Below are 27773 nucleotides of genomic sequence, written 5' to 3'. Positions count from 1 at the left end.
CACAGCGTTCGAGCGTTAACTAAAAAATATTACGTACGAAAAGAGACACTTCTTGCTTCATATTAACGGAAGTATATACCTTGTGGTATATTTTGTAATTCTTCTCTTAACAATATTTTACGAGGGAACATAAGGGAAAAATATCAAATACATAGGTTCAAAAATGCTTTAGTAAAAAATTACAACAAAAATGCGGAATAATAACGGACTGATTCTCGTTCGATTCAGTATAAGAACAGATTGGCGCTATTTACCTACATTAGTTTCTTTTAAAGCGTCATTTGTTCTTATAATAATTGGACTAACATCCATAAAAAATTTAAATTATTACATTCCAAATTAATTTCTTCCAATTTTGGCGAATTGTAGAACAAATTCTTTGATATTAATTTCTCATGTGTATTAACTTTTATCTGGTAAACCTTTTCTTTTAATGTTGTTAAAAATCCAGTGACATGATGTCTGGTGATTTTGAAAGCCAATAAATTGATTCTCCTCGGTTTATCTATGATTAAAGACAATTCTCATTTAATTATTATCATTATTTTGTATTTCTGAAATAATATTTTTGTAAAGTATTGTTATATTTTGTTATTGTATTGTATTATTATATGATATTTTTCTCTTACCTTTAGTTTTTTCTCGTAGAATATGCTGGCACAGCTTTGTGGGAAAGACATTTTGTATGTAAAAACTAACTATTAAGATCCCTACACACTTTCAAACGTGCCACAATGCATGCAGCGACATTTAGATTTCAAGAAATCTGCATTGGTTTCGATTTATCTTCACATTATCGATTGTTCTCAGTTTATGGTGTAACACCAACGCCGAAACACATATGTCAAAATGTTTGGTTATTTTTCATTTTCAATATCAGTATTAATATAATAGAAGATATGTTCACAATAAAAAAATAATGATTTAAGGCTTAAAAGAAATAGGCAAAAACATGGTTAATTGGTAGAAACAGATTTTTCAATTCCGCGTTATTAAAAGAATTAAAAACGAATGAACTCAGTGATTATAGAAATTATTTGCGTATGGATAATTCTGCTTTTTAACATCTATTGGATAAAGTACGCCTAAAGATTGAAAGACAAAATAAAACGATGAGAGTCTGCTGTACATTCGTTATCGGTGCCGCCCTCTACACGTTGAAACCTGCACCTCAATCGGATCTTGCTTATCTATTCTGATTTCACAGGATTCTGATTTCTGCATCGATAAAAGTTGATTCTGATGCTGATTCTCCGATATCGAACTACATTGCAAGATGTATCATGAAACCTAGGTGTCGATGCATGTCACAATATGTTTCAATGTGCATAGAGGCCTTTATATGACGTTAGTGTCTATTTATATTTGATTGTGGCCATATTGGCGAAACACAAAGGAACGAGTAAACACTAATTTTATTGTTAAATTATTTTACTTATTTGAAAATCACAATCATCAGATGTTCGTTTGGTAGACGAGAGCATCGCAGAAGGAGGAGTCCACCACCTCCTTCTTAACTATACTTGCGTTACTTGCGTCACTGTGTGGTTTGTGCCTGTATTTCCATTATTTTCTATACAAATCTGTTTTGCAGTGCTTCTGGGGATTTTACAGTTTTTGCAGAAAAGTTCGTTAAACGTTTTCCTGAATTGTCTACTCATCGTGCAATATAGTATGAAGTTGATAGCTGAGTTTACAAGCGTTAACATATCTATAACATCACCTGAAAATTGATAAATTCTTCTGTTAATATTTCTTATAATATTAGTAAATTCTTATATATATTATATATCTTATATTACAAAAAATATTTTTCACGTTTTTTATACAATGTGTCCGTTTTATCGGAAAACATGTACAATTCATTAAATTTTAGTTGCTTGAAATTGATGTTTCTCGCTTTGGTCTACTTTGAACCAATAAAACTAGTAGAAATAGAATATCGTTGTCAATATCATTTGTTTCTGATTGTTCGTGTCTCGACTGTTCAGACAGTTTTTAATCGAAATTTCATTGTTGATTGAAACAAACCAATGTTTTAAGATTTAAGTTATAAATTGTTTATAAATAAAAAGATCACGTTGAAGTATGTGTTTGTCGTTTTCTCAACTTGATCAAAACATGGACTTTCATAACTTTCAAAATGAACGATCTATGTTGTTACTGATACATTATGAGTCAGTATTTTATTAATTTTAAAAGAACGTTATTATTAATGAAAATTTATTTATATTGTAAATGTCGTTATTAATAAAAATTCAGCAATCAACGATAATCGTGAATCCCTTAATAAAACTGCCAAAATTTTTCACTTTCATTTGTTCTTCTGTTGAAGGTTATCTAGTGAATATTTCACGCGCTTTTAAATTTTTCCTAACTGCATGGCGCTGTTAGTGCTGATACAATAGTCTATACTCCTTTGTGTCAAAGTGACGATAACTCTTTCATAGAGGTAGAAAATCCACTTTTGTGTAAAAAATTCTTTTTTTCTCTTCGACTATATATTATTTTGCTTTTCTATCGGACATAATGTTGATAAGAAAATTAATTACTAAGAAATTCCAGGTAATCGCCAAGAAAATATCTGAGTTAATTACGAAGTTAATTACTAAGAAAGTATTAAATAAATGTAGGGTAATGGATATCGGAAATTTATTCTTTGAATATTATAATTTGATAATATTGTATGGTCTTCATTCAGTTAATAATAAATAATAATATTAAATTGCCCAAATGTTTCTTTTCTTTTATAAGGATATAATAGATACACAACATTTTTTGTTTTATATTATTTTATTGAATTATGTATGATCCATTTTGCTCTATTGGAACAACAAAATTATATAAAATAATTCAATAAAACAACATACAACAAAAAATATTGTGCATCCATTGTTTCCCTATAAAACGAAAGAAGCTTTTGAGGTAACCTAATAATTATTCCGATTTATAGAAATAAATTTTGTACTAATTCAAGGAGAATAACACGTGTTTAATTTGTTAGTGTAAAACTTAAATTCTTCTTACCATGCAGGTAATTAAAATGATTTTTGTATTTTAATTATTTTGCATTCGTTGAAGTGTAAATAAATCCTCCTTATAGAAATAATTTTTAACCTATATATAGTATATTACTTTCATAAAAATAACTTCTCATGTATCTATACTGGGTGTAAAAAGTAAAAAGTATTCGCACACTCTCTAGAACGGAATAACTTTGTTTAAGATTTCATCAAACGACTTAAGTTTTTTTCGAAGTTAGTAAAAAATTTTTCAAAAAAATTGCGATTCGTCGAAGCGGCGAAGGGCACAGTAAAAGTCACTTTTTATAACCTTTCTATCTGAGCCTGAAACGAAAGCTTGAAAAGGACATTTTATGGATTTATGTAAGCCACATGCATCTTGATAATTTCATCGAAAAATCTTTACATTTATTACGGTAATAAACTGTATATGTATAACAGACATAAATGTGCGAAACATACTTCTTAAATTTTCATTATACAGGTTCGGATCAAAATGTTGTGAAATGTCGTCTTCGCCATTTTTATCGCCACTCCGACCAATCGCAATTTCTCAAAAACTTTTTTGCATGCCATCTAATAAACTAATTCTTCTAAACTACCAACTTCTCAAAGTAGCTCAAGTCCAGCTTTGTTCCAATGTTAAAAAAGATATTCTATTTTAAATATGTATTATATATATATGTATAAATAGCTTTCTAATAGCTTTCGCGGATTGAAAATTATTGCATAATTTATTTGATTATGTCCTTTTTATAATTCTTCCGAACGTCATTTTAAATTATTTCTTTTTATATAATACGATATAAAGTGTGCTCTCAAAACATTTATTAATTAGAATCGTAGGTAATACAATAAAATAATCTAGAATTTCATAATACTACTACCATAAGGCGTATCGAATACATCCAACATTTTAAAGGATCGTATTTCTTTCAATTATACCTACAGATATTAAATTATAGTATTAATTGTATATACGCTTCTGAAGTAAAATACAACTTCCAGGATTCATTTCACTGTGTTTATCTCTTTGAACACGTATTCAAATATTAATACAGACAATCTCATAAAAATATATAAAATTAATTATTGCATAATTTAATTAATTATATTTTCTTTATAATTCTTTTTGACGTCGTTTGAAAGCATTTTTTAAAAATAATATGACATAATAGGTGCACAAGATTTTTTGTTTTATATTATTTTGTTGAATTATGTATGATCCATTTAGTTGTATTATTATAAAATGGATTGTTTCTAACCTCAAAATGATTTTATAAGGAAATAATAGATGCACAACATTTTTTGTTTTACATTATTTTATTGAATTATATATTTTGTAATAATAGAACAGAATGGATCATACATAATTAAAAAAAAAAATAATTCAACAAAAAATGTTGTGCATGTATTATTTCCTTGTATTTCCATGTACTTTGTAGTAATAAAACCTGGTAGGTCTGTATTTCAGTTTTTCATTCTTAATAAATTATGTACGCAAAATATTATTGTTATTATAGTCGATAAAGCATATACTTTTTTGTACTGACTATACTTCTTTGTACTTCTCCAATTTATGCATTAGTTTCACTGTTGTACACTTTTTGCGTATCTTACATTTGAATCAACCTGTTAACTGCGGAGTTTAGTTTCAAAAATCCTTTACGAGGTGCGTAGTTAAAATGAAATTTTATTGGAAACAAAAACGAGCGTAGGGCAAATGCTGCTGTTATAAATTTCACGAAGTAAATAAAGCAAAACGATGAAGGATTATATTTTTGTTCGATAAAAAATTAGCAATTCATTGCTGAAAAAGGTATTGTTATTAAAAACTTAGAAACTGCCAAGAAATAATAAAATATGCATTGAGGAAAATAATCAACTGAATTTATAAAAACCAACACACTATACGGAACATAACCTATATACCAAAGAGAATAATAAAAGAAATTAATTTTTTTTATAAAATACACAATAGTTTTACTGGAAGTATAAAGGAAACGTAAAACTAAATATCGCTTATATTACTTTTTACTAAAATTTCAAGTTTTTATAGTAAATACCCGTATATAGTTATATATTTTATAGTATATACCCGTCGAACGCAGTTATAACCGGTTAACTATCTTATGATTAAATGACTATAGTTTACTTAATGTAATAGCAATTAAGATATTTTAATGTTTCTTTAACACTTTCCATGTTTGTCAACCATCACGGTTGGTAGACTTATGGTGGACAGTATGGTTTAGGTTGACTATGAGTATAATCAATTTTAACACTTTACTGACCGCTAGCGGTTCAACGGCATACGCACGTCCGACCGGCAGTTGAGGCGCAGATTCTCCCTGTCGCCGGCTCTGTTTCGGTTTAGACTCTCCAATACTATTGTTTCCGTTCATCGCGAACGGTAAATTTTTCAAATTGGTATAAAACTGTGGGAGCTTACAAAGCAACGCAACTGACGCAACTGAGCAAGGTACCTTAGTACTAAATAACAAATTACTGCTCAAATAATAAGAAAGATTGTTGGGGACAAAAATTCGATTAATAGGCTATCGGTCGGTAAGCGTCAACGACAAAAAGCCGATTAATAAGCTATCGGTCGGTAAAATGTTAAGAAAATGTTAACCTTCATCCTAGTGGCAATAAAATACCATAATGTCAACAAAAATTGTTTTATTATAAAATACCTATCAATGAACTTTTTCTCGCATTTTAATAATAAACTAGGAACCTTTTTCAACGAATCAAAGATAATTTATAATCTGTCTATCTACTCGCCAGACATGAATTCCCTGGAGTGTACCATTCGAGGGATTCTCGAGGCGGCGGTTTGCTTTAAACCGTACAAATCGGTGGAGTCGCTAAAGCGTCATTTGATGAAGATATGGAAGCAAATTGATCAAAGTACGGTGCGTGCCTCTATAGATCAATGGAACGTCTCAAGGCTTGCAGCGACGCAAACGAAGGAATTTTCAAAAACAATTTCATCTAACTAACATTCTACGGTATTCTGATTGTTAATATGTGTTTCCTCATTTTTCTTTGATAAGATTTAGATATGAACAACTCTATCGTGACGTTGCCAAGTTCGCAGTTTTTACGCACCCTGTATATATTCAAAGTTCTGAATATCTCCATTCGTACAGTCGTTACACTGTGACGAGGAAGATTTAATTTATCACGAAGAACAAATTCTTAAGATTATACAGGGTGTCTGGTAACTGGTAGTACAACTGATGCTTCCGTTCCGTTTTTTTTTTTTTTTTTAGAAAATGTGATCCAGTGAAGAGTGTTTGCTCTTGGAGGCAATGACGAAGATCATCGGATCACCAGTCCATAGAAATTTAATTAAAGAAAAGCACAATTACGTATGGAAAAGCATGCACATCATCTTCATCAGTTTTTGAATGAATAAAATAAATAAAATTGCTGACGATTAAGCACTTTCTTTTATTCTGTGCTCTTGTCATTCAGATCATCTGGAATTACCAACTATCGGTAAGAATGTTTACCGATAAGAACTTAAATGACAAAATTTCATTCTTTCTTTCCGATTTATTTCTTCACGTAGAATCGACGTCTGACTCATTGCACTATCACTTACCAGACACTCTGTATAAGAAAATATTCGCGTACTTGAGTTTTTTACTTGAACTGAATAAACATAAATCCAATTACTTTAGAATTTGCTATATAATGTTACATACGATATTTTATAATTAATCGTATCTGAATTTGTAATTAGTCCATAAAATTGCAGGTAAAATAGAACATACTGGTCGTTGAGAAATTGATAGTTACTAAAGTTATATTGGATATCTAGTTTGCCAGATGTGCAATCAATATCTGCGTTCATATATACTTACACAGCTACTAAAGATAAACAATTAATTTAATGAGAAATTATCATCGTTACAATATGGAAATTACATCCTCTTTATCGAATATTTTAACATCCAATACGAAAGTACTTTCCTGGCTAAATTGTTTCTCATTCTGACAGTAGAAAGCTTCGTCGCTGTGACATGTAAAAATCTCCAAAATAAATAAATGTAAAATTCTCTGCAAATTTGACTAAAAAATAAAGCTAAATTTTATAGTGAAGCTAGAAAATAAAGCTAATAGAGTTAAATTTCAGAATGTGTATCCACGATTGTACAGTCAGAGGATTCAACTTCCAGCCAGACTATCTGTTGATCTTTTATTTAGAGCGATAGAAAATAAATATTCCACAAGTTTTGGCATACTGACCTAACATCAAGTAGCAAGTGGAGAAGAATCCTGGACCGAGAAGCACGCTGAAAAGTCCAAGTATTCCCTGTGGCAATTCTGTGAGTAGAAAAAGCAGCAAGACTGCTAGCAACATCATCGTAGTTCTATCTGTTTGTCGCTCTTTGTCCCCTCTTCGGCAACTTTTCTTTTTTTCCAGCTGTTGTTCTTGAATATTGGTTAACTTTCGCCTCCTTCGTTTTGCTTCCAACAGAACTTGCAGAAGCTTTAAGCTGACGACAGTTAGGACGAGGCAAGGCAGAAGTTTTATTACCACGCTATAAATCCAGAAATTTAGTTCCTTCAAAATGTCATGATTTTCTGCCATCTCCGTCAATCGAACAAAGTAAAGGGTAGTGTTTGTTGTATTTCCTATTGAGAAATATAAAAACATTTTTCGTTAATCGAACCAAGTAAATCCAGCAGTACATATATCGATTTAAATGTTTGCTAAATCGGCGTTGAAAGTGATTATGATATAGGATTTAATGGCTATGATAAATTTTAAAATATCTCACACTTTCGTCCCTCATTAGTAGGCTGCGGATTTTTATGCATTTATGCGAAATACGAAGACACAAAACTATACAGAATGCGTATAATATAGAAAACTACATGAAGCAGCCGAGATAGGTAGAGTTACAGTTTTTAATAGGAAAACCAAATTTCTGTTTAAATTCTGCTTCGTCAGTTTTGTTTATCTATAATCTCGTACGTAAAAGGAAAAAGTGACTGACACGCTCATTAACGCCCACGCTAAACCCCTGTATCTAGAAACGTGAAACTTGAACAGTATATTCCTTTTATGACGTAGGCATAGTATTTTTGGAAATACGAACCCTAAAAGGCTAAAAGGAGATAACATTTCTTTTTTTAATGTGATATCCGTATTTCATGCGTTATTTCAGTGGGGAACACGAATTTCAACGTATCAACCTCTCGTTAAAAATAAACAAACACGTCTTTGAGCGTTTTTCGAAATACATACAGGGTGGACAATATACGCGTAACTGAGTCATTTAAAAATCCCGCCATTCTGGAACGATGCGATATCTTTTGGCAATTGTTCTATGAATATGAATTGAAGAATAGAAAATTGTTTGAACACTTTATCCAAGTAATTCTTTATCGAAGTAAAGTCGATAACGATGACCTTGACAATAGCATCCGATTAGATACCTTCTTATGAGATTTCTTTAGAAATAAAACGTATGCCAACAGACCAAATACAATGGAGCAGCTAACAGACGCTTTTTGAGAAACGATAGCTTTTGAAACGTGAGATGTAATGGAAAATACGATTGATCGTATTTGTCGTAATGGATCGACTTCGTACAGTATCTGGAAGCGGACATCTTTCTGATGTTGTGTTCCAAACATGATTCCCAAGTATTATTAAATGCCTTGACTTGAATGATTTTACAGTATAAATAGAAGGGAAATTAATTTCGTGAAATTCAATGATAATAATTGAAATTTTGCATCAGTGAAAATGTTGTAATTTGTGGGAAACGAAAAATTGTCGTCCAGTACCGACCGATTATTTGATTAGTAGATGTTCCAGTTTAAATGATTAATAACGTTAAAAAATGACATTTAGAGGTTAGAATACACGTTTTTATTCAAAATGTATCCTTACATATAGTGTGTCTGGCTTATCTCGAAACGCATAAATATCCGGAAGAACATGAATCGTACGAAAAAATGTTTCGGACAGAAAATCCATAGCATGGAGGAGCACGTATTGCATTCTTGTGTATCTGACCTTGCGGCGACCTCCTGTGAAAGACATATTACAGTTTTTAGGTGAACACCTCTGTCTGGTATTACAACATTTTCTTGTAGCTGACATTCGCACGTTTTCAAAACACTACAAAGTCGTATCTTTTGCACTATCCGCTATCAACTTAAAAAACAAGTCCGGCGAAGCAATACGAGGAATCGCCTAACCTAAAAACGATTGCTCGAAACTGATTGGTTGTTTTGGAAACATTAAAAAATTACAACCTTGTGTTTCGGCAACGCCATTTCAGTAGCAGCGTTATAAAAAGCGCCTTTACGTGTCCCTGTAATGTACATTCAGTAGCGCTAATACCGACGAATAAATCGAATTTTAAAGATCATATTTCGATAGTCAATGATGCAAAAGACACGAGTTTGTAGTGTTCTGAAAATATCGAACGTAAAAATATGTAATAAAAAATGGAGGTGTGCATTTAAAAATTTTAACGTGGCCTTTGCAGGAGGATTCGAGGTCACCACAAGGTCAAGTACGCAAGAACATGGTACATTCTTGTCGACATCGTGCAATTTTTTTGTGTCATTTATGTTTCTCGAAATATTGGTGTGATTCAAGATAAACCGGACACGCTGTATGTCACAAGGAAAATAATTAATATTTTTGTGATGTGTACACTGGATATGTGACCAGTCTTCGCATCCGTCATTTTTGGAATACTGAAAGCCTTAGTAGCCTGCCCTGGGTCATTTTATTCCCGAGGATTAGCTTCAAAGCCGCATCCACACTCCGCTCTGGCCATTTTTCTTTTTTCTGGAATTTTACATTTTCTGCATGTAACGGTACAAGAAAAAAAAACGAACATCTTCTAATTTAATTTCACCTGTCAACAGATTGAACTTTCGGATAAAAAGAATGTGGTCCGTACTGGGCGACATCTGATCGGCTGGTAATGGACGACAGTTGGGCGCTTGGTATTTGACTACAAACACTTTTTGTTTGAATGCAAAACGATAGCTAAAGAACGACTGAAGATAAAGACGACAACATTTGGCACATTAAGTTTCACGTTTGAATAAACATTATCAGATAAAGCAGCTGCATGCAGATAGCGAAAGACACTTTTGGGACAACCTAATATATAATATACAAATAAGATTGCAGAACTATTTTATGGCTGGTAATTACACTCTGTTAGACTACATATAGCATACACAGTGGAAAAAGACCATTTACTTACCTGGACAATAAAATATCAGCTCTAGAAAATAACTGCTAACATTGGAAATATCGACTTATACGCGTAACGTGTCCGAACAGCGAAAACGATGAAATAAGCGTTAGAACTACGAAACATGTTACACAGAATTGTTATATCCATCTGTTCGTTCAAATAAAGTGCTAATATCTTGTGAAAAATGTCAGAAACAATTTTAGTCGATATTGTATAACAGTCGGTACTGTAGGACTCTATCCTAGACATATATATTGTTCATCCTGGATATATCTCATAACTCACGTAGGAGTGAAAAACGGGTACTTTTTTTTCTCGAATGATAACCGTATCTCCATATCGGCTAAAGCTGTAAATTCGCCGTCGACGAACAAACTCAGCTCATTAAAAATAAACCATCACGTGCTCGAGCGTGTTCACACAGAGGTTGATAAACATAAATCACTAGAGAAACAAATACTGCGCTAGCGAAGCTGCAGCGGACAGCTGGCAAAGATATAAATCTGCATAAAGATCTGCAATCTGATAAGAAGGAACGAAAGCAAGAAGTTGACTATTCTAATACATGCCTTAGCCATTAATATATGACGTAATAAATAGTTACGATTATAATACACATATCGTCGCGTGGTGCCGGTAGTGGCGCGACTGAAGAAATGTAAATTTTAAAGAAGAGATTTTTTCTAAATTTACAAAGAAGTCATCGTGATTCATTTCGACAACATCATAAGACTGACTTAACGCAAGACAGCGGTTAAGATTGATAGCGGTATAAGTGGTAATTCCTTCGTCCGACGCGAAACTGATGGAATTATAAATATACCGTTTTGCATGGTAAAAATAGAACCACAATGTAGATCTTCTATTCAACAGAAGCAAGATTGAAATATTTTTAGCTGTGCTATTGTCAATGCCACGCAACCATATTAGTATTATAATAGTTTAGATACGCAGCAAACAAACTAACTTATCGACGTCGTAAACTTCCATTTTCTTAACCTTCAAAAATTCTAGGTAATATACCGGGCGTATGTGCTGTTTTCTATCTTTTTTCTTTCTCAACTATTAATCTAGCGACTCTGAACGAAACGATAATCGTTACTTCTCGATTTCACGCAGGTCGTCGGCGAAAATTTCTAGTTAAAGTTCAAAACTGTGATCGGAGACGATCGCAGCGTCTTTGGTCAGAGCCGAATGTAACGCTACGATCGATCCTAACCACAATGTGGTTTATCCCTTAATTACAGACTACTTGTCCCTGAGAGAAATTTGAGATCGTATTTCATTGATAAAATCTGACTGAGTTTGCTAGTTTCAGAATTTCAGTAAACCGTAGAAATCCATAATAAACAAATCGTATATATCGGTAAAGAAAATCTGTTATGTTCGATTCGTTTTTCTAACACAGTGGCGATAAATTAAATTTCCGAGTGATTTAAGGAACGAATAGTTTAAACTGTGCGCTATCAGGAAAGTTTTTGATAATTTTCGTTGACTCGTAATTCGTTTAATTAATTTTTAATTCACTCGAAATAATTTGTAAATAATTTCGCTTATTGCTTTTGGCTTTTTATTAATTAGTTTGCTTATAAATATAAATATTATATATTTTCATTCGTTGTAATTCGGCTTGCTTGTGTTTCTACTTTTGATTGGATTGAATTTTCGTATATTTATTTATTTATTCGTAAGCATAAATGTTTCGTTCGCATTTATTGTAATTTAGCTGAACAAATATTACGATTTTTGAAATTTATAATCGTGTCGTTTCTCTTTCTACTTTTGATTGAATTCGAGTATTCGATTATTTATTTGAAAATACAAATATTTCATTCCCATTTATTATTATTTAATTCAACTGAATAAATATTATTATTTTTCAAAATTACAATTGCGTCACTTTTGTTCCTACTTTTCATTCCATTGAATGTTCATATTTTACTTCTGATAAAGCATAACGTTTTTCCGAATTTAACAATGTTCCGGATATGCAATAAATGTTTGGAATATTAATCATTTTTGTAAATTGCATTCCAAAGCCAAATTGTCATTTTCGACCTCGGTTTACTTTGCTGAAGAAGCAAGGGAAGAAAACAACAGAGTTGAATAAATAAACAAAAATCTATGTAAAAATATTATTATTAATAAATATTATTATAAATAAATATTATTAAGATTATTATTATCAACTCTGCAACGGTCTCCGAATTCCTACATTTCATTCACGCGATCGTTTCACAAACGCGTCTTTAACAAAATCTTTGACAAAGAATTGAAATGAAAAATTGCACTTTTACGAACGTAAGAAATTTGTTAACAAATTAGAAAAATACTATCGAAATGAAAACGACTCGAAGAAGTTATTGATGAATAACCTCACTTTCTGTACATTAAAAATTTTATTTAAATATGCATCCAATTTTTTTTTTTTTTTTAGTTTTCATTTTCGAGATAGTAAAGAAACATAATGAATATTCAACAAGTTCGTTAAACTAAATTTTTATGACATTCTATCTTTTTTTTATCTTTGCTCCCTGACTTTCTAAATTGTTTTCGGAGACCTTTAGCTATTGGCTTATCGCTAAGCACGACAGAGATCGTTTTACATCGCCATATTAGTTTTCATATTCGATATGCAATATCGTAATAGCAGAAAACGTTCAATATGCAAAGTGTCTCAAGTAAATACGTAACGTACAGCAAGTTATTTACATATGCGAGAATTTGTTATCAATGATAGTAAAATCTTTGATCTTTTGAAGCTCGACAGCTTTCTTCGTGCAGATGTAAATTCGCTGCTAGCTACTTCGAACGAGGAAATAATAGCCCCCTTCCTTTTCTACAGATACGTAGCATCGATTCAAGCAACTTTAAATAGATCTCATACTGCCATTTATAACGCTCGTTTCGAGCGTATAAGTAAAATATATAAACGTTTAAATGTGATGGGCAGAGACGTACAGTGGCGGGCTAAGTTTCTCTGCTGTAAACACTATACTGTACTATACTCTGGCTAGTCTCGACAAGGGTCAGATTTGAAAGAAAGTAATTTGCGGTGCAAACGATGTTCGATAAAGGGGGACAAATATGGTTTCCTTCAAATTTTATCGTAAAGATTAATCATAAATGTAAGAGATTAAGAAGCTTGTAATTTGCAGCGAACGAAAAATTGTTGGCGAACTGTTTAGTTAATAGATTTTAAGATCTAAGTATTAATTGCCGAAGTGTAAATTGGTGAGAAACATTTAAGCAGAATAGAATATATTTTTAAACGCGTCTACGAATACAACGAATACGCGTCGCAAGTAAAACGATCGACACTTTCTTGGTCCTTTCGCTCTATGGGAACATAACCTATAAATCTGACGCACTGCGTTCAATCTTCGTGGAATGATTTCTTGCAAACGGTGCACTCAGCGTTATTCATGCACTCAACTTATTCATTGAAGTTTGGTTTCCTTCTTGGCGAGCTATTCTTTTCTTTTTCGAGCTTGCTTCCTCTCTCGGAGAGACTTTGGTTATACGAAAAGATCTAACAAAATTTGGCGGCTACTGGGCGATTAAAATGTGGTGGCCACTGTACGACAAGCACATGGGGAAGGTCTCAGATTCGACGTGTAAAATAAGCAGCAAAAGACGGAGGAATTTATGTATACTTGGTAGTCAAAAAATAATGTACATAATATGATAAAATTATTTAATTATCTGGAAAATAGAGAGTCAGCTAAGACAAATTAGAACGTCAAACATTAACATCTTAGAATTCTGATAATACAGAAATAATAAGGAAATCTCGGAACGTTTTGTTTTTCCCATCTACAGTGCAGTTAACTAACGATAACGCGAAAACAGGCTTTAGCCGCTACTGTATAACTCTCCTTTAAGTGTACAGTACCTCATTTGCAGTACGTTAATTCATATTTTTATTTACTACAAATCCTCATTTTATTCTTATCTTCAGTTAAGAGTCTTTTACAATGTTATTAATTGGAAAAACTATGAAAATGTTTTAAAATCTCTTTGTCATGAGACAGGACAATAAAGTTTCGTATAAGACACTTTGCATAATTGGTTGTTGGGATCAAACTTTAATAGCAGAAATTGCTCATAAACGTTAAAAAGCTTTCAATTGTAGGATACATAAGCATCATTAACGTTAATAATGTATACTATGTAATGTAAAAATCTCTTTCATAAGATTAATAACATTAATAATAAGAGTAATAAGAAAAGAAAAAAATAAAGACGTTAGAAGAATAAAATGCTTTCATGCTATCTGCTTCTGTAGCATGTTTCTTCAAATGCAATGTACTGATTAAGCAACTGGTATGAATACAAATAAGGCGTTCGTGATACTACTTTTATGATCGTCGGTGAAATGAAACAAAAATCTCGTGGCCACTTTCTAGTGTACAGTAATATACTTTTAATAAGAATATTTAAATGTAACGTAAATTATGAATTTTTTTATACTGGTGAAAATTCAGAAGATTTAAGCATTGAAAGACTATATGCATAATAGTTACGGTATATAGAGATACAAAGAAAAATACAATTCTACTTTGTTAATTTACAGCCACATCTTCAAAAAAAAAAAAAAAAAAAAATTAGGTTCTACGGAAATTGACATCATGAGATTATTCAACTTTTTCTGTATCATTTATTAACACAGTTAACCTTGCAAGGAATACGCTTCTGGATAAAAAGATAATATCGAGTGATATATAGTAGAACCTCGATTATCCGAACTCCTGTTATCCGAATTCTCTACTATTCGAACGATCCATTATTGGAACACGTTGCGCGTGTAAAAAAGATCAATCTTCTGCAAGAATTTTTGTTAACGATCAAGCAATTTAAAGGACTGCTGTTATATAGTGACATACGCTCGCTTAGGCATGAAATGTGTGATACTAAGAGGAGCACGTAGCAAATTAGCTACACTGAGGACACCACACAGGAAAAAGTGGAAGATTATATGATAACAGACGTAGAAGAAACTCTATATCGAATACAATACCTGGGTTCGGTAATTGTGACGACGTCGACATAATAGAATGCTTTCAATGTGATGAATCGTCTTCAATTGACCGTGATACTGATGTAATGTGCGCTTCGAGTAATGTATTGAAACATGAATAGGGTGGTAATGGCGATATTCCTCAACGTTTTCAAGTATTTGAGGCTTTAGAAATAGAGCCAAGATGGCAAGTGAGAGAAAAGAAATGTAACTTCACCGAAATCTGGTAAAGAAATTCGGTCATTTGTATTACTGTTAATATTTTTTTTTTATTTACTATTTTGCTATTAATGTTTATGTTCCTTTTCAAAATACATATATGACGATGAACATCAGGAAAGTAACTGTTCCATTATCTAAAAATTTCCTTATACGAACACCTGTGTCACCCAACTATTTCGGATAATCGAGGTTCTATTGTATAAATTTCGGGTACCATTGAAATACCCGATACAGATTTCACTGACAACTATTCATCGACACCAGACATGACCGACATCATGCTTGACTGACACCAGACTGACTGACATCAGAATTGACCGATACCAAACTTGATTGATACCAGAATTGACTGATACCACAATTAATTGACATCAGAATTGACCGATAATACACTTGACCAATAAGAAACTTGACCGACACCAGACTTGATTGATACCAGACTCGATTGATACTAGACTTGACAGATAGCAAACTTGACAAATTGACTTGACTGACACCACACTTGATCTACATCAGACTTCACCGATACCAGACTTAACTGACATCAGACTTGACAAATGGTAGACTTGACCGACACCAAACTTGATCATCATTCTGGATTGATATCAGAACTGACCGATACCAGACTCGATTGACGTTAGAATTGACCGATACCAGATTTGATTGACATCAGAATTGACCGATAGTAGACTTGACCAACATCAGATTGATCGATACCAGATTTGATTGGCATCAAAATTGACCGATAGTAGACTTGATCAACATCAGATTTGATTGACACCAGACGTGACAAGTAGCAAACTTGACAAACAGCAGATTTGAGCGACATCAGACTTGACCAATAGTAGACTTGATCGATAAGAAACTCGACACCACATTTCACTGACAGTAGCTTTGGCCAACAACAGCTTTGACTGGCAATTTTGACTAGCAATAACTTTGAAGGGTAGCAGCTTTAACTGACTGGCAGAATTCACACAGAATAGTAGGAGAGGATTGTTACTTATGTAGGTTTAATGCTGCAGATAATTGATAGGATTAAAAAAGTTAACCTAAACCTAATACTGTGCATAAGCTGGCTAGCAATTAAATATTTTGGTTTGATTTCAATTAATTTATGGTAAGTTTGAGTGTAATTTTAACACAAATCAATATGAAATTCATGGTCTGCATTAGGTTTGTCTTTGGTCTAGTCTTTTTAATCCGGCCACCGTAAGGTAGCCGGCTATCAAATATCCGCAGTAATAAATCTACGTGAATAAGTAAAAATCCTCTTTCATTTCCCTGTGCTAATACTGCCAGTCAGTTAAAACTGTCGTCGGCGAAATCTGGTGTCGGTGAATAGCTGTCCTGTCGGTGATTTCAATAGAACGCATAAATTTCATCTTTTCATGTAATAATATAATATGCATACTGTGTATAGTTACAAATTTGGTTTCTGTAACTTGTATCTCGACTTATTGAAACAATTCGTAGATCTATAAAAACATTAAGATGTCTACTTAGAAACGAAAATGAAGATTAAAATGTAACTGTGATTCGTAATAATGCAGTTTTTAACAAAGCCTCCATTGTTTCTAATTACTGTAGTCGTTAGCAAAGAATTATTTCAGACGCTACATTATCTTTCCTTCAGTCGCTATTTCAATCCATTAACATGTACAAAACAGCGTTGCTTTGTAAACATTTACCTAACCTGACTTTACAAACAATTTGCCTAAGTCATTCTCAACAATTATTTATAAAAATATTTACAAATCTGAAGGGCTAATACAAGAGTATATTTGCGTGTGGAAAAATATGCTTCAACGATCTTGTCACTATGCTATTAAAATCACTTGCTTTCGACTTTGCGCTGTTGCATATTAGATCAAGACATTTAGTGTAATAAATTTAATTTCAAATAAATGCAATAGTCGTTTCGTAATTGTCGCTGCTCATTCAGTTCATGGTGCTATTTTATACATCTGTGGGACGATGTATCTTTGCTACCATCTCTTTGTATACACGAAGATGACAATTTAATAACCAAAATTATGGAGACGATGATAGGTAAACTATCTTTGTAAAGAGTAGAAGATTGCGTTTATATAGCTTTTTTAAAACATTTATTGTCTTTAAATATCTATAGCACACAAGGTGTCTCATTTTAATCGACCCAAAGCAAATATCTCCTAAATAACACGTTATTTGAAAAATTGCTTCACATAAAACTTGTTCTGCTTGAAGTGGGACACTTTAGGATGATCACCAGATTTGTCTATGTGTTTCTTTAAATGAAACTATACATTTTTTTGGTACACCGTTCGATGCAATTTTCAATTCTCTACGAAAAAGGCATTAAGTTACTTGTATCTGAAAAGTAGCTTAGTTTAAGAGATATCGCAATGTTAGTTTCATCCAATCGAACGTATGAACGACAAGGAAAGCACTGCGCCATCTTACCTTCTTTTTTTATATCATAAGTGTTACAGGATTAGAGTCGAAACATCTTTTAAAATAAGCATATTCCCATCCAAGTACTTTAAACTTTTCAACCTACCTGTTAGACTTTATAATCACCGAAGAAAACATGTATAAAGGCAACAAATGGCCTGAAATTGCTTTAATGCTTTCTTAATGTCTAGATTAATCGAATACCAGAGAAGATACAGTTGCAATTTCGCATTTCATTTTTGTTCCTAAATAGACATTCGACTGTTTTATAGTTTCGTCTTCTCTTCCTCGCGAATTATTTCGACAAATTAAGCGATAAATCGCAGAAATCAATCGTGGTACTACATCGAAGATATTAATTTAGAAGATAGTAATCACACTTCGTTCGTTCAACGTAAGAAATCACACGAATATATTGTTAAGAATCGAATGATAACATAAGTGCGCTATCTCTTTATCCGTGATTGTAAATCATGTTAATCAGATGATTCATCCTATATAAAATATTTTATTACGTGTAAATCTAATTTGAATTTTTCTTTTCAAAGGCGTTCGATAATCGATCATATTTAAACAGCGTTGAGAAAATATTAACGATAATTAGTCGTTGATGTTTCGCCGAATAATATAAATTCGTAAGTGACATGCATAAAGTGCTACTTACCGATCAAACTTTCATTTCGAGACTTTATGCTCATTCCATTGGAATCCAAAACTTCTACTTGCTGTCTTACTTCTGTCGTGATATACACGGGTATACAAAGCACAGGACAGAAAATATACGCGATCGAAATCGCAAAAATAGTTCTCTTGTAACTACACCACTCTCTGTTTTGTTGCGGCCTTGCTACCGCCACGTATCTCCACACAGCCAGTATCAAAGTTAAACAAATTGAAATGGTGTGACAAACCTGTGAATATTACATTGGAACTCTGTGAATTTATCTGCATTGTTGCTCCTTTTTGTTAAATCGATATTTTCCAATTACGAATCGTATGCTTATTTCCTCGATTGATTTATGTTGAAGAGAAAAATATTTATGACAGTAACATTCGCTATAAATACCAAGCAAACTTCCACGAGTTCTACTTTTTTCTCTCTGTTTAAATCACAGTGAAACTTTGCAGAACTTTGGTTGGTTCCAATGCACGTATAGTAACTACTTTAGTTAGAAAAGTTAGGCCAAGTATTTTAAAACTAGTCTACTGCTAATGCTAGTGTTTTTACTAGTTTATTACCAACACTAGCATTTTAATACTGATATATTACCAATACTAGTAATTTTAATATCAGAGTTTGATTTGAAGAAAGTGAAATTAACATGAAATAAAATAAAGATAAATCATGTTGGATTGCAATTTGGTTTTTAATTAAAGAAGAAGACAAATCCAATATATTGTATATTGGATTGATTGGTGTTCAAACATATAGGTCGATTCTCATCAAACAAAGCAAGGAAACGACGGTTCAGAAAGAATGCCATGAGTCATAAATACCAAACGATTTTATAGGTCACTAGTACGATAAACACATTGCATTATTTAACACGTATTTTCGAAATGAAATTTTAATTCCATATGACAAAATTACCTCGAACCCGCGCATTCTTAAATGAGCCTCAAGTTAGTAAGTTAAATTTCTACCAAATGTTCTAATTTTGGTTAACTACATACGTAATACACAGACAACTGGAAAAATTTGGAACTTTCCTCTTCCTTTCTTCGTAGTAATAAATTGTTACGTTTTGTGAAAACTTACAGTAGAAACTCCAGCATCCAAACATCTATTATTTTTAATATTACACTATTCGAACGTTCTATTAACGGAACGATATTTCTTGCTCGCGTTCTTTATTATTACACGTATTTTCTCTAATTTCCTGTTACTTTCCTATTGTTTTAATACGAAACTAATACGCGTGTAATATATTGTGTATAGTGGGATCAACGAGAAAACGTGTTGCATCGAGTATTGAAAGGAAAGGAAGAGATACTCGAATAGTTAGAAAAACGTATGGAAGTGTTGCCAAAATTACAAAAATTTACAACGTTGGTAGACCTGTAATTAATGACATCAAAACAAAAACGTGTAATTGAAAATTATCCAGGTGTTTCAAGAAGAAGTAGAAAAACTTTAATGCATATGAAAAATAATAAAAAGTAACAAATCAGAGGTAACGAAGTGCCAGTAACTAGATATATATTACACGTAAAAGTTTTGGAATGTAGATAAAAATTATTATCAACGTTTTAGGTCCTCGTGCTGGAAAATGGAGGATTATAGTGAAAGTGACGATGCGGAATCTTTATATTGAATTGTACGGAAAGTTCGTTCCGTTTTTCAATTTCAGGTCATACGTGTTTTCTTCTTTACGTGCATTTTCAATCAATGTACGCACCATTCCTTTCGATAACTTTTCGCCTTCCGTGTGGTAACTTCGTCATCCTATCGGTGCGCAAGTGCTTAGTCTTCCGAGGAAAAGAAACGTTCCAGTTCGTTTTTCCAAAGAATGATAAGTTCTTGTCGTTGAGGTAGCTTTATAACAAGCGAGACAAGCGAGAGTCTGAGCGTGCAAGATCGTGAAAATGTGTTACACGCGATAAAATATCCTATCCAAGTTGCGTCATCATTTTTGTCGTGTGCCGATTGACGCATTTGGTCTCGCGTTGCTTGATGAACCATGTTCGAATTTGTGCCAAATCAACAAGAAACAAGTTGTTCCAAAAATGTTCATTTCACGTTTGACTGTTAATTAATCGACAATACCAGGCTCGACCAATTGAATTGTGGTTAAGGATAATTGTCTAAACTCAGATCCATCTCGCTAAGAAAAACGGAACGAACTTTATGTTCGGTCCAATATTTCTAACAAATGTTTATGGCATTAGAAGCGTTAGTTTGAGGCATATACAGACTGTAATCCAACGTAGCTCAATGTATTAACAAAATTTGATGCAGTAGCGAAAAAGATATAGGATTCATAAATAATTTAAAAAATATTACACTTTTTCGTTTTATAAGGAGATAATCCGCAACATTCTGTGTTTTATATTATTTTATTGAATTATGTATGTTCATAATAATACAAATAGAATAGACTGAAACGTAATTCAACAAAATAATACAAAACAAAAAATGTTGTGGATTATTTCCTTATAAAGTGAAAGAAACTTCTGGGACAACCTGATATTATTGATTTTGAAATATAGAATAATAATGAAAAAAAGACGCGAGTTTCATTACTCGAAACTCGAACTGTTATGCCTCCTCATTAATTTGGATACTGCAGGTTCCACTGTATTTTATTCGATGCAATTATTCTTCACTTTGAGAAATGTTTTCAAATTTTCTAACAAATCATCGACATTTTCAGCGACGAATTTGCCTACCGGCTCATCAGACAGCTCATAGAATTTCCAAGCAAAATTATCTGAAGACCAGGAACATGAAGTGGAAATTTGTATTCTTAAAAAGAAAGCAGTATTAGCTTTCGTTATTTAACTAGTTTCTTGTTATTGTTTAATTTGAGCTCCGAGTCGTTTCAAGACGCTGCTCTCCAATTTATCCATCAAAGAGCAGGAAACGATGAACGATTTATTTTCAAATGGAAACGAAACGAATGCCACACTAATTTATGAAATTTACTTAGCAGATACGATCAGTCGACGACAAATAATAACTTCTCCTTTTCACACGTTACAGAAATTCTTCGTGCAACCTCAATCGGACTGGACCTTATTCCTACAATCAACAATCGAGCAAGCCAACTGTCATTCTTTTCAAGATAGAAAAGCTATACTGTTCCAAGCGAGAAGCCAATTTCCTGCGTTGATTAACCACGAGCCTAACTCCATGGTTTATCGTTAGATCTCGAGCACGCGAATCGCTGTAATTTACAACAATTCTGCAAATGCGTTTTTCCTAGATAATTCGAGAAACAGACGCGCGTTCTACGGCCCGAAAAGTTATGTCGACCCATCATCAATTCGCGTACCGGAAATTGCCCGGCTTAGTGGAACTTGCAAACAAAAGCAACTTCTTAATGGAATCTGTTAATCTCGATGTTAATTAATTTAATCGTGTTAATTGTCCGTTACCTGTGCGAAATTCGAATGGAACAGCACAAAAATCGTCCATCCATAGGTGAAGGTGTCCCTTCTTGATCGCCGATACAAATAGAGGTGAAACGCGTACGGAATGTAATCGATCATGACGAGCAGATCAGCCACGGCCAATCCCGTTAAGATTATATTGGTTGGTGATCGCATTTCCCGCCGGGTCAGGACAAGAATGTTTAAAATGTTAGCGATCGAACCGAAAATACAAACGAAAAGAGAAATCCAGCCGTGCAGCCGTGAATAATAGGAATGAAACGACGATAAATCGCAAACGTAGTAGCTGGTCGATGCGTTGAAATCCATGATCGTCTTTTATCTCTCTCGTCTTTTAACGGCTCTCGTCGTTGCTCGTCTGCCGGCTGGTCTTCGATAAGTAATTATCCTAATGGGATATCTTCGATGATCTTCGATGTTCGAGTATTCTGCTCGCAACGGTAATTCCGCGTAAACGAACGTGGCTCTTCTTCCTTTTCCAGATATAGAAATGTTTTCCGAGGGGAATCCCTTAAATATCGCGATATCGATCCTTCGAATTTCGTTCTACGAATTTTCCCGCAAATTAAGACGATAATGAGAAAACGAGAAAAGAAGAGCGATACATTTTTGCACGCTTTGCTAATGCTGTTTAAACCATCGAGAAGAAAGAATTAATCGTTAAGAAGAAATGATTAAGAACATACGTATGGACGAATATTTCTGGTACTTTGCCTTATTGTTAGAAACTTTCTTTCTCTCTTTGTGTATTGTTCTTCATCTTTAGAACCGTGTAGAGAGTTATTTGAGAATTTGTTGCACTCTTGTGCTTAGTCCTCGAAGAAATCCTCTCTGGCCTTCCTTTACGACTTCCGTTCTTTTATCCTTGAGATTTTAGAATCTGTCGGGAAATCGCCGCTTATCCTTAATGATGTTCTTCGAATCAAAGGAAAATTAAGACTCTGTGTGCTGGTGGATTAGTCAGCAGCATATTTTGCAATTTCGATCTTCTCATAGGATTCGAACGAAATTATCATTCGATGACGGCTCGATCGAATCGGACAGTTTACCTTTCATTTATATGGCCGTTTCTATTTTCAAATACGATCTACCATTTCGATCGTGAAAGACACTGGAAAATTCCTCTCGTTTCGTACGATTGTTCTAGCGAGCACATTTAACGGATCGACAGTTTTTACTTTTTTATTTTCCCTTCTTATTAACAAAACGCAACTAAAACGCGAACAGTTAATACACTACGGTTAATTTAAATTTTCATTTACGTAATTAAGTATCTTTTTTTTTGTTTCTCCTTTTATTTTGTAGCTGTTGGAACGATTGAAATTTAAACCGAATGGAAGACACACAACGAGATGCAACAAGCGAGCAATTGGAGAAACGAACGACGCAACCGTGACGGAGAACGTCGGAACCGAGCGACGTCGGCCAAGCTAATGTCGCCGCGACGCTATCCCATGTTGCAGCCGCCCCGAAATTTTAACGCAGACGCAGATCATTTCCCTGTCTCTCGCTCTTTCTCCCTTCCTCTTTCATTCTGATTTTCTCTCTTTCCCTTCCACCCTTAGTCTTCTATTTATCACATGATTCATCTACTTAATAATTCTTTGTCTTATTCTTTTGTACATTCATATATTTCCACATGGGCACATTCGTTTACGAGTAGGATAATTGCGTCAAATTTGGAACACCTGATTTTAAGAGCGGCCCAAAGATAGAAACATTCTTCTCTTTCAACGAAACTAACGTTAACACACCAGGGAATTAATAGATATTCGTGCGTTAACCAGTTAGCTGACCTCTTTGAAAAGTGTGTGCCTAAAATGAAACCATCGCGGAGGACAAAGACAGAGGAAAGAACAACTATTTTATATACAGTTTTTTCATAAGAATTACTCTTTTGTTTGTTCGTTTATTTCGCCTTGGACTGCAAATATTCAAAACATCTTAACATATACGAATACATTTTAGCTTTCGCTAAAATTGCAATTTAAACAGTAAATTCGAACTACTTTTTACGCATGACGAGTATACTCGTCGCAACGCAAAATAGCGCCGTTTCTTTGTGACGAGTATACTCGTCGTAACACAAAATAGTGCCGTTTCTTTGTGACGAGTATACTCGTCGTAACACAAGATAGTGCCGTTTATTTGTGACGAGTGTACTCGTCGTAGCATAAAATAGTGCCGTTTCTTTGTGACGAGTATACTCGTCGTAACACAAGATAGTGCCGTTTCTTTGTGACGAGTGTACTCGTCGTAGCATAAAATAGTGCCGTTTCTTTGTGACGAGTGTACTCGTCTTAGCATAAAATAGTGCCGTTTCTTTGTGACGAGTATACTCGTCGTAACACAAAATAGTGCCGTTTCTTCGTGACGAGCGTACTCGTCGTAGCGCAAAATAGTGCCGTTTCTTCGTGACGAGTATACTCGTCGTAACACAAGATAGTGCCATTTCTTCGTGACGAGTATACTCGTCGTAACATAAAATAGTGCCGTTTCTTTGTGACGAGTGTATTCGTCGTAGCATAAAATAGTGCCGTTTCTCCGTGACGAGTATACTCGTCGTAACGCAAAATAGTGCCGTTTCTTCATGACGAGCGTACTCGTCGTAGCGCAAAATAGTGCCGTTTCTTCGTAACGAGTATACTCATCGTAACACAAAATAGCGCCGTTTCTTTATGACGAGTATACTCGTCGTAACACAAAATAGCGCCTGTTCTTCGTGACGAGTCTCAAAGAACTTTATTTTCGAATGAGTATCTGAACGAAGAATGAATATTTATTTACATAAAGAAATAAAATGAACGAATATGTCTTGCTTTTTTTAATCTTATATCATATCAAAGGAGTACAGCACCGACCAAAATTAGTTCTGGCTTTTTTCACGTGATATTAGCACTTTATTTGAATGAAGTGATGAATATAACAATTCTGTGTAACATATAATGAGTCATATTGTTTATTTAAGTATTTTCGCTATTCTGACACTTTAAATGTACATGTTGATATTCCGAGTGTTAAAAATTATTTTCCAAATCTGATATTTTGTTTATTGTTCATTATGTTTATTATATCTAACCTATTAAGTGTAATTACTAGTCGCAATTTTGCGATCTTATTTCTAGGTTATATACATTATAATATAAAACGTTTCCACGTATTTGTCGTCCAGTATCGACCAATCAAGCGTCGACTAGTACACACCACATCTTTTTCATCTGCAAGTTCAATCTGTTGATGAGTGAAATTAAATTAGAAGATATTCGTTTAATCTTTCTTGTACCTTTTCACGCAGAAAAATATCTGAAATTCCAAAGCACAGAAAAAAAGTAGGCAGAGAGGAATATGAATGCGGCTTTGAAGCTAGTCCTCGGAAATAAAATGATCCAGAGATAGGCTACTGAGGCTTTCAGTGTTTCAAAAACGACGAATGCGCAGACTGCACACATGTCCGATGCACACACTACGAAAATATTAATTACTTTCCTTGAGATATACAATGTGTCCGATTTATCTTGAATCACACAAATATTTCGAGCAACATAAATGACACAAACAATTGCACGATATCGACAAGAATGTACTATGTTCTTGCGTACTTGACCTTGTGGTGACCTCGAATCCTCCTGCAAAGGCCACGTTAAAATTTTTAAATGCACACCTCCATTTTTTATTACATATTCGACGTTCGGATATTTTCAGAACACTATAAACTCGTGTCTTTTGCATCATTGGCTATCGAAATATGATCTTTAAAATTCGATCTATTCGTCGGTATTAACGCTACTGAATGTACATTACAGCGACACAAAAAGGCGCTTTTTATAACGCTGCTACTGAAATGGCGTTGCCGAAACACAAGGTTGTAATTTTTTAATGTTTCCAAAACAACCAATCAGTTTCGAGCAATCGTTTTTAGGTTAGGCGATTCTTCGTATTGCTTCGCCGAACTTGTTTTTTAAGTTGATAGCGGATAGTGCAAAAGATACGACTTCGTAGTGTTTTGAAAACCTCCGGATGTCAGCTACAAGAAAATGTTAATACCAGACGGAGGTGTTCACCTAAAAACTGTAATATGTCTTTCACAGGAGGTCGCCGCAAGGTCGGATATACAAGAATGCAATACGTGCTCCCCCATGCTATGGATTTTTTATCTGAAACATTTTTTTACGATTCATGTTCTTCCGGATATTTATGCGTTTCGAGATAAGCCAGACACACTATATGTAAGAATACATTTTGAATAAAAACGTGTATTCTAACCTCTAAATGTCATTTTTTAACGTTATTAATCATTTAGACTGGAACATCTACTAATCAAATAATCGGTCGCTACTGGACGACAATTTTTCGTTTCCCACAAATCACAACATTTTCACTGGTGAAAAATTTCAATTATTATCATTGAATTTCACAAAATTAATTTCTTTTCTTCCATCAAGCTCTATTTGTACAGCAAACTCATTTTTAAAATTTTCCTTTGATAAAATTCTCTAGCGACAAGAGTTTGCTAGAGATCTACTCTAGTCCAAGATATAAGAAAGAAACTTAGGTCGGTCGAATCTCCCCTATATTAATTTTCTTTGTCTCCTAAACGTTGAACACGCGAATGACGCATCTGAAGCGCATTGTTCGTAGTCTCACTGAAAACTGCGGATATATGAGATCCATCTTTCACTATCATTCTTTCTTATATTATATCTTATTCGTTGCACTATATCTCCTTTGCAATATCCACTACAAAATAAACGTAATTCTGTGTCGTCATTCGTAACAGTATCATTGACACGTTTCATGCAAGAATATTTTGTAACTTGCGCTCGTTAAACAATTTCACTGTTTCGCTCGCCTCTCGAAAACCTTCATACGCTTTCAAACACGACAATCGACTACGTTCAACGACACGGTTTCTAGCAAAGCTCAAACGCGAACATGCTTGTCTTTTGCTTTTCACGAAATACTTGACATCGTTGCCGATCGATTTGGCTAGTCTCTCGCCAAGATATCTCAGTGTTGCCAATTATTAAGCACAGTTACTCCAGATATACGTAAATAATTCTGTTAGCTTATTTCCTATCGTCCGATCTGTCGATTATTCGTGATCGCCTTTACTTTCCAGCATCGACGCTTCTATTCACAGCGTGATCATCCGAGATTTCCTGCAAGATGTAACGATTGAAGTGACGGCCCATAAATCCTGAATTTTATTAGACTTCACTGAATCCCAGCGAAGTTCAACTACGCTGCATGCTGTATGTTTTGGTCAGCTTGTCGATACCATCGCTCGTGCTCGTTACCTTTGTCCGAACGTGGAAAGTTGCAGTTGCGACTTTACAGTTCTGAGCGTTTAATTATATATTTCTCTGGTGGGAGGTAACAAGGCGCTTCTGGCGCGGAAGGTTAATCATCAGATCATCTTGCGTGCAATTTCGATCTTTACTTTGACTATATTTGAGACAGCTATACGTGCAACCGTGGACAAAATTAAGTGAACGTTTCTCTAGAACAGAATAACTTTCCTTAAAATTCGATCAAACGATTTGATTTTTTTTTATAAGTTAGAAGGAATTGCTTACTAGATGATGGAAAAGTTACGATTGGTCGAAATCCTGCAGGAAAATAGTGCAGCTTTTACGACTCTTTTATCTGAGAAATGAAAATTTGGACGACACGGTTCGAAGATTTATTAATAATTCCTGAGTTGTTTGC

The 27773-nt window shown here is 33.7% G+C and overlaps 1 protein-coding gene and 1 long non-coding RNA gene across 2 annotated transcripts in view; one reads left to right on the top strand and one right to left on the bottom strand.

Moving 5' to 3' along the window:
• The window catches only part of LOC122577048, a 42146-nt gene extending 20106 nt beyond the window's left edge, over positions 1-22040 (top strand). Inside the window, exons 4-7 of the long non-coding RNA XR_006320020.1 lie at positions 5814-6037; positions 6793-7084; positions 7171-7363; positions 21655-22040. This is a non-coding gene — a long non-coding RNA (uncharacterized LOC122577048). The remainder of the gene's footprint in view (positions 1-5813; positions 6038-6792; positions 7085-7170; positions 7364-21654) is intronic.
• Positions 1399-27131, bottom strand: LOC122577047 (G-protein coupled receptor dmsr-1-like). Its single transcript, XM_043748126.1, has 6 exons — positions 26328-27131; positions 25348-25527; positions 22050-25282; positions 18616-18862; positions 7284-7673; positions 1399-1723 (listed from the first exon to the last, which is right to left on the bottom strand). The coding sequence occupies exons 3-6, from the start codon at positions 22371-22373 to the stop codon at positions 1518-1520; spliced, it is 1167 nt and encodes a 388-aa protein (XP_043604061.1). The 5' UTR covers positions 22374-25282; positions 25348-25527; positions 26328-27131; the 3' UTR covers positions 1399-1517.
• Between the last annotated feature and the right edge of the window lie 642 nt (positions 27132-27773).

The sequence above is a fragment of the Bombus pyrosoma genome, linkage group LG17 (genome assembly GCF_014825855.1).
Source record: "Bombus pyrosoma isolate SC7728 linkage group LG17, ASM1482585v1, whole genome shotgun sequence".
NCBI lineage: Eukaryota > Metazoa > Arthropoda > Insecta > Hymenoptera > Apidae > Bombus > Bombus pyrosoma.
The sequence above is the reverse complement of the archived record's forward strand: the minus strand, read 5'-3'. Positions and strand labels throughout refer to the sequence as shown.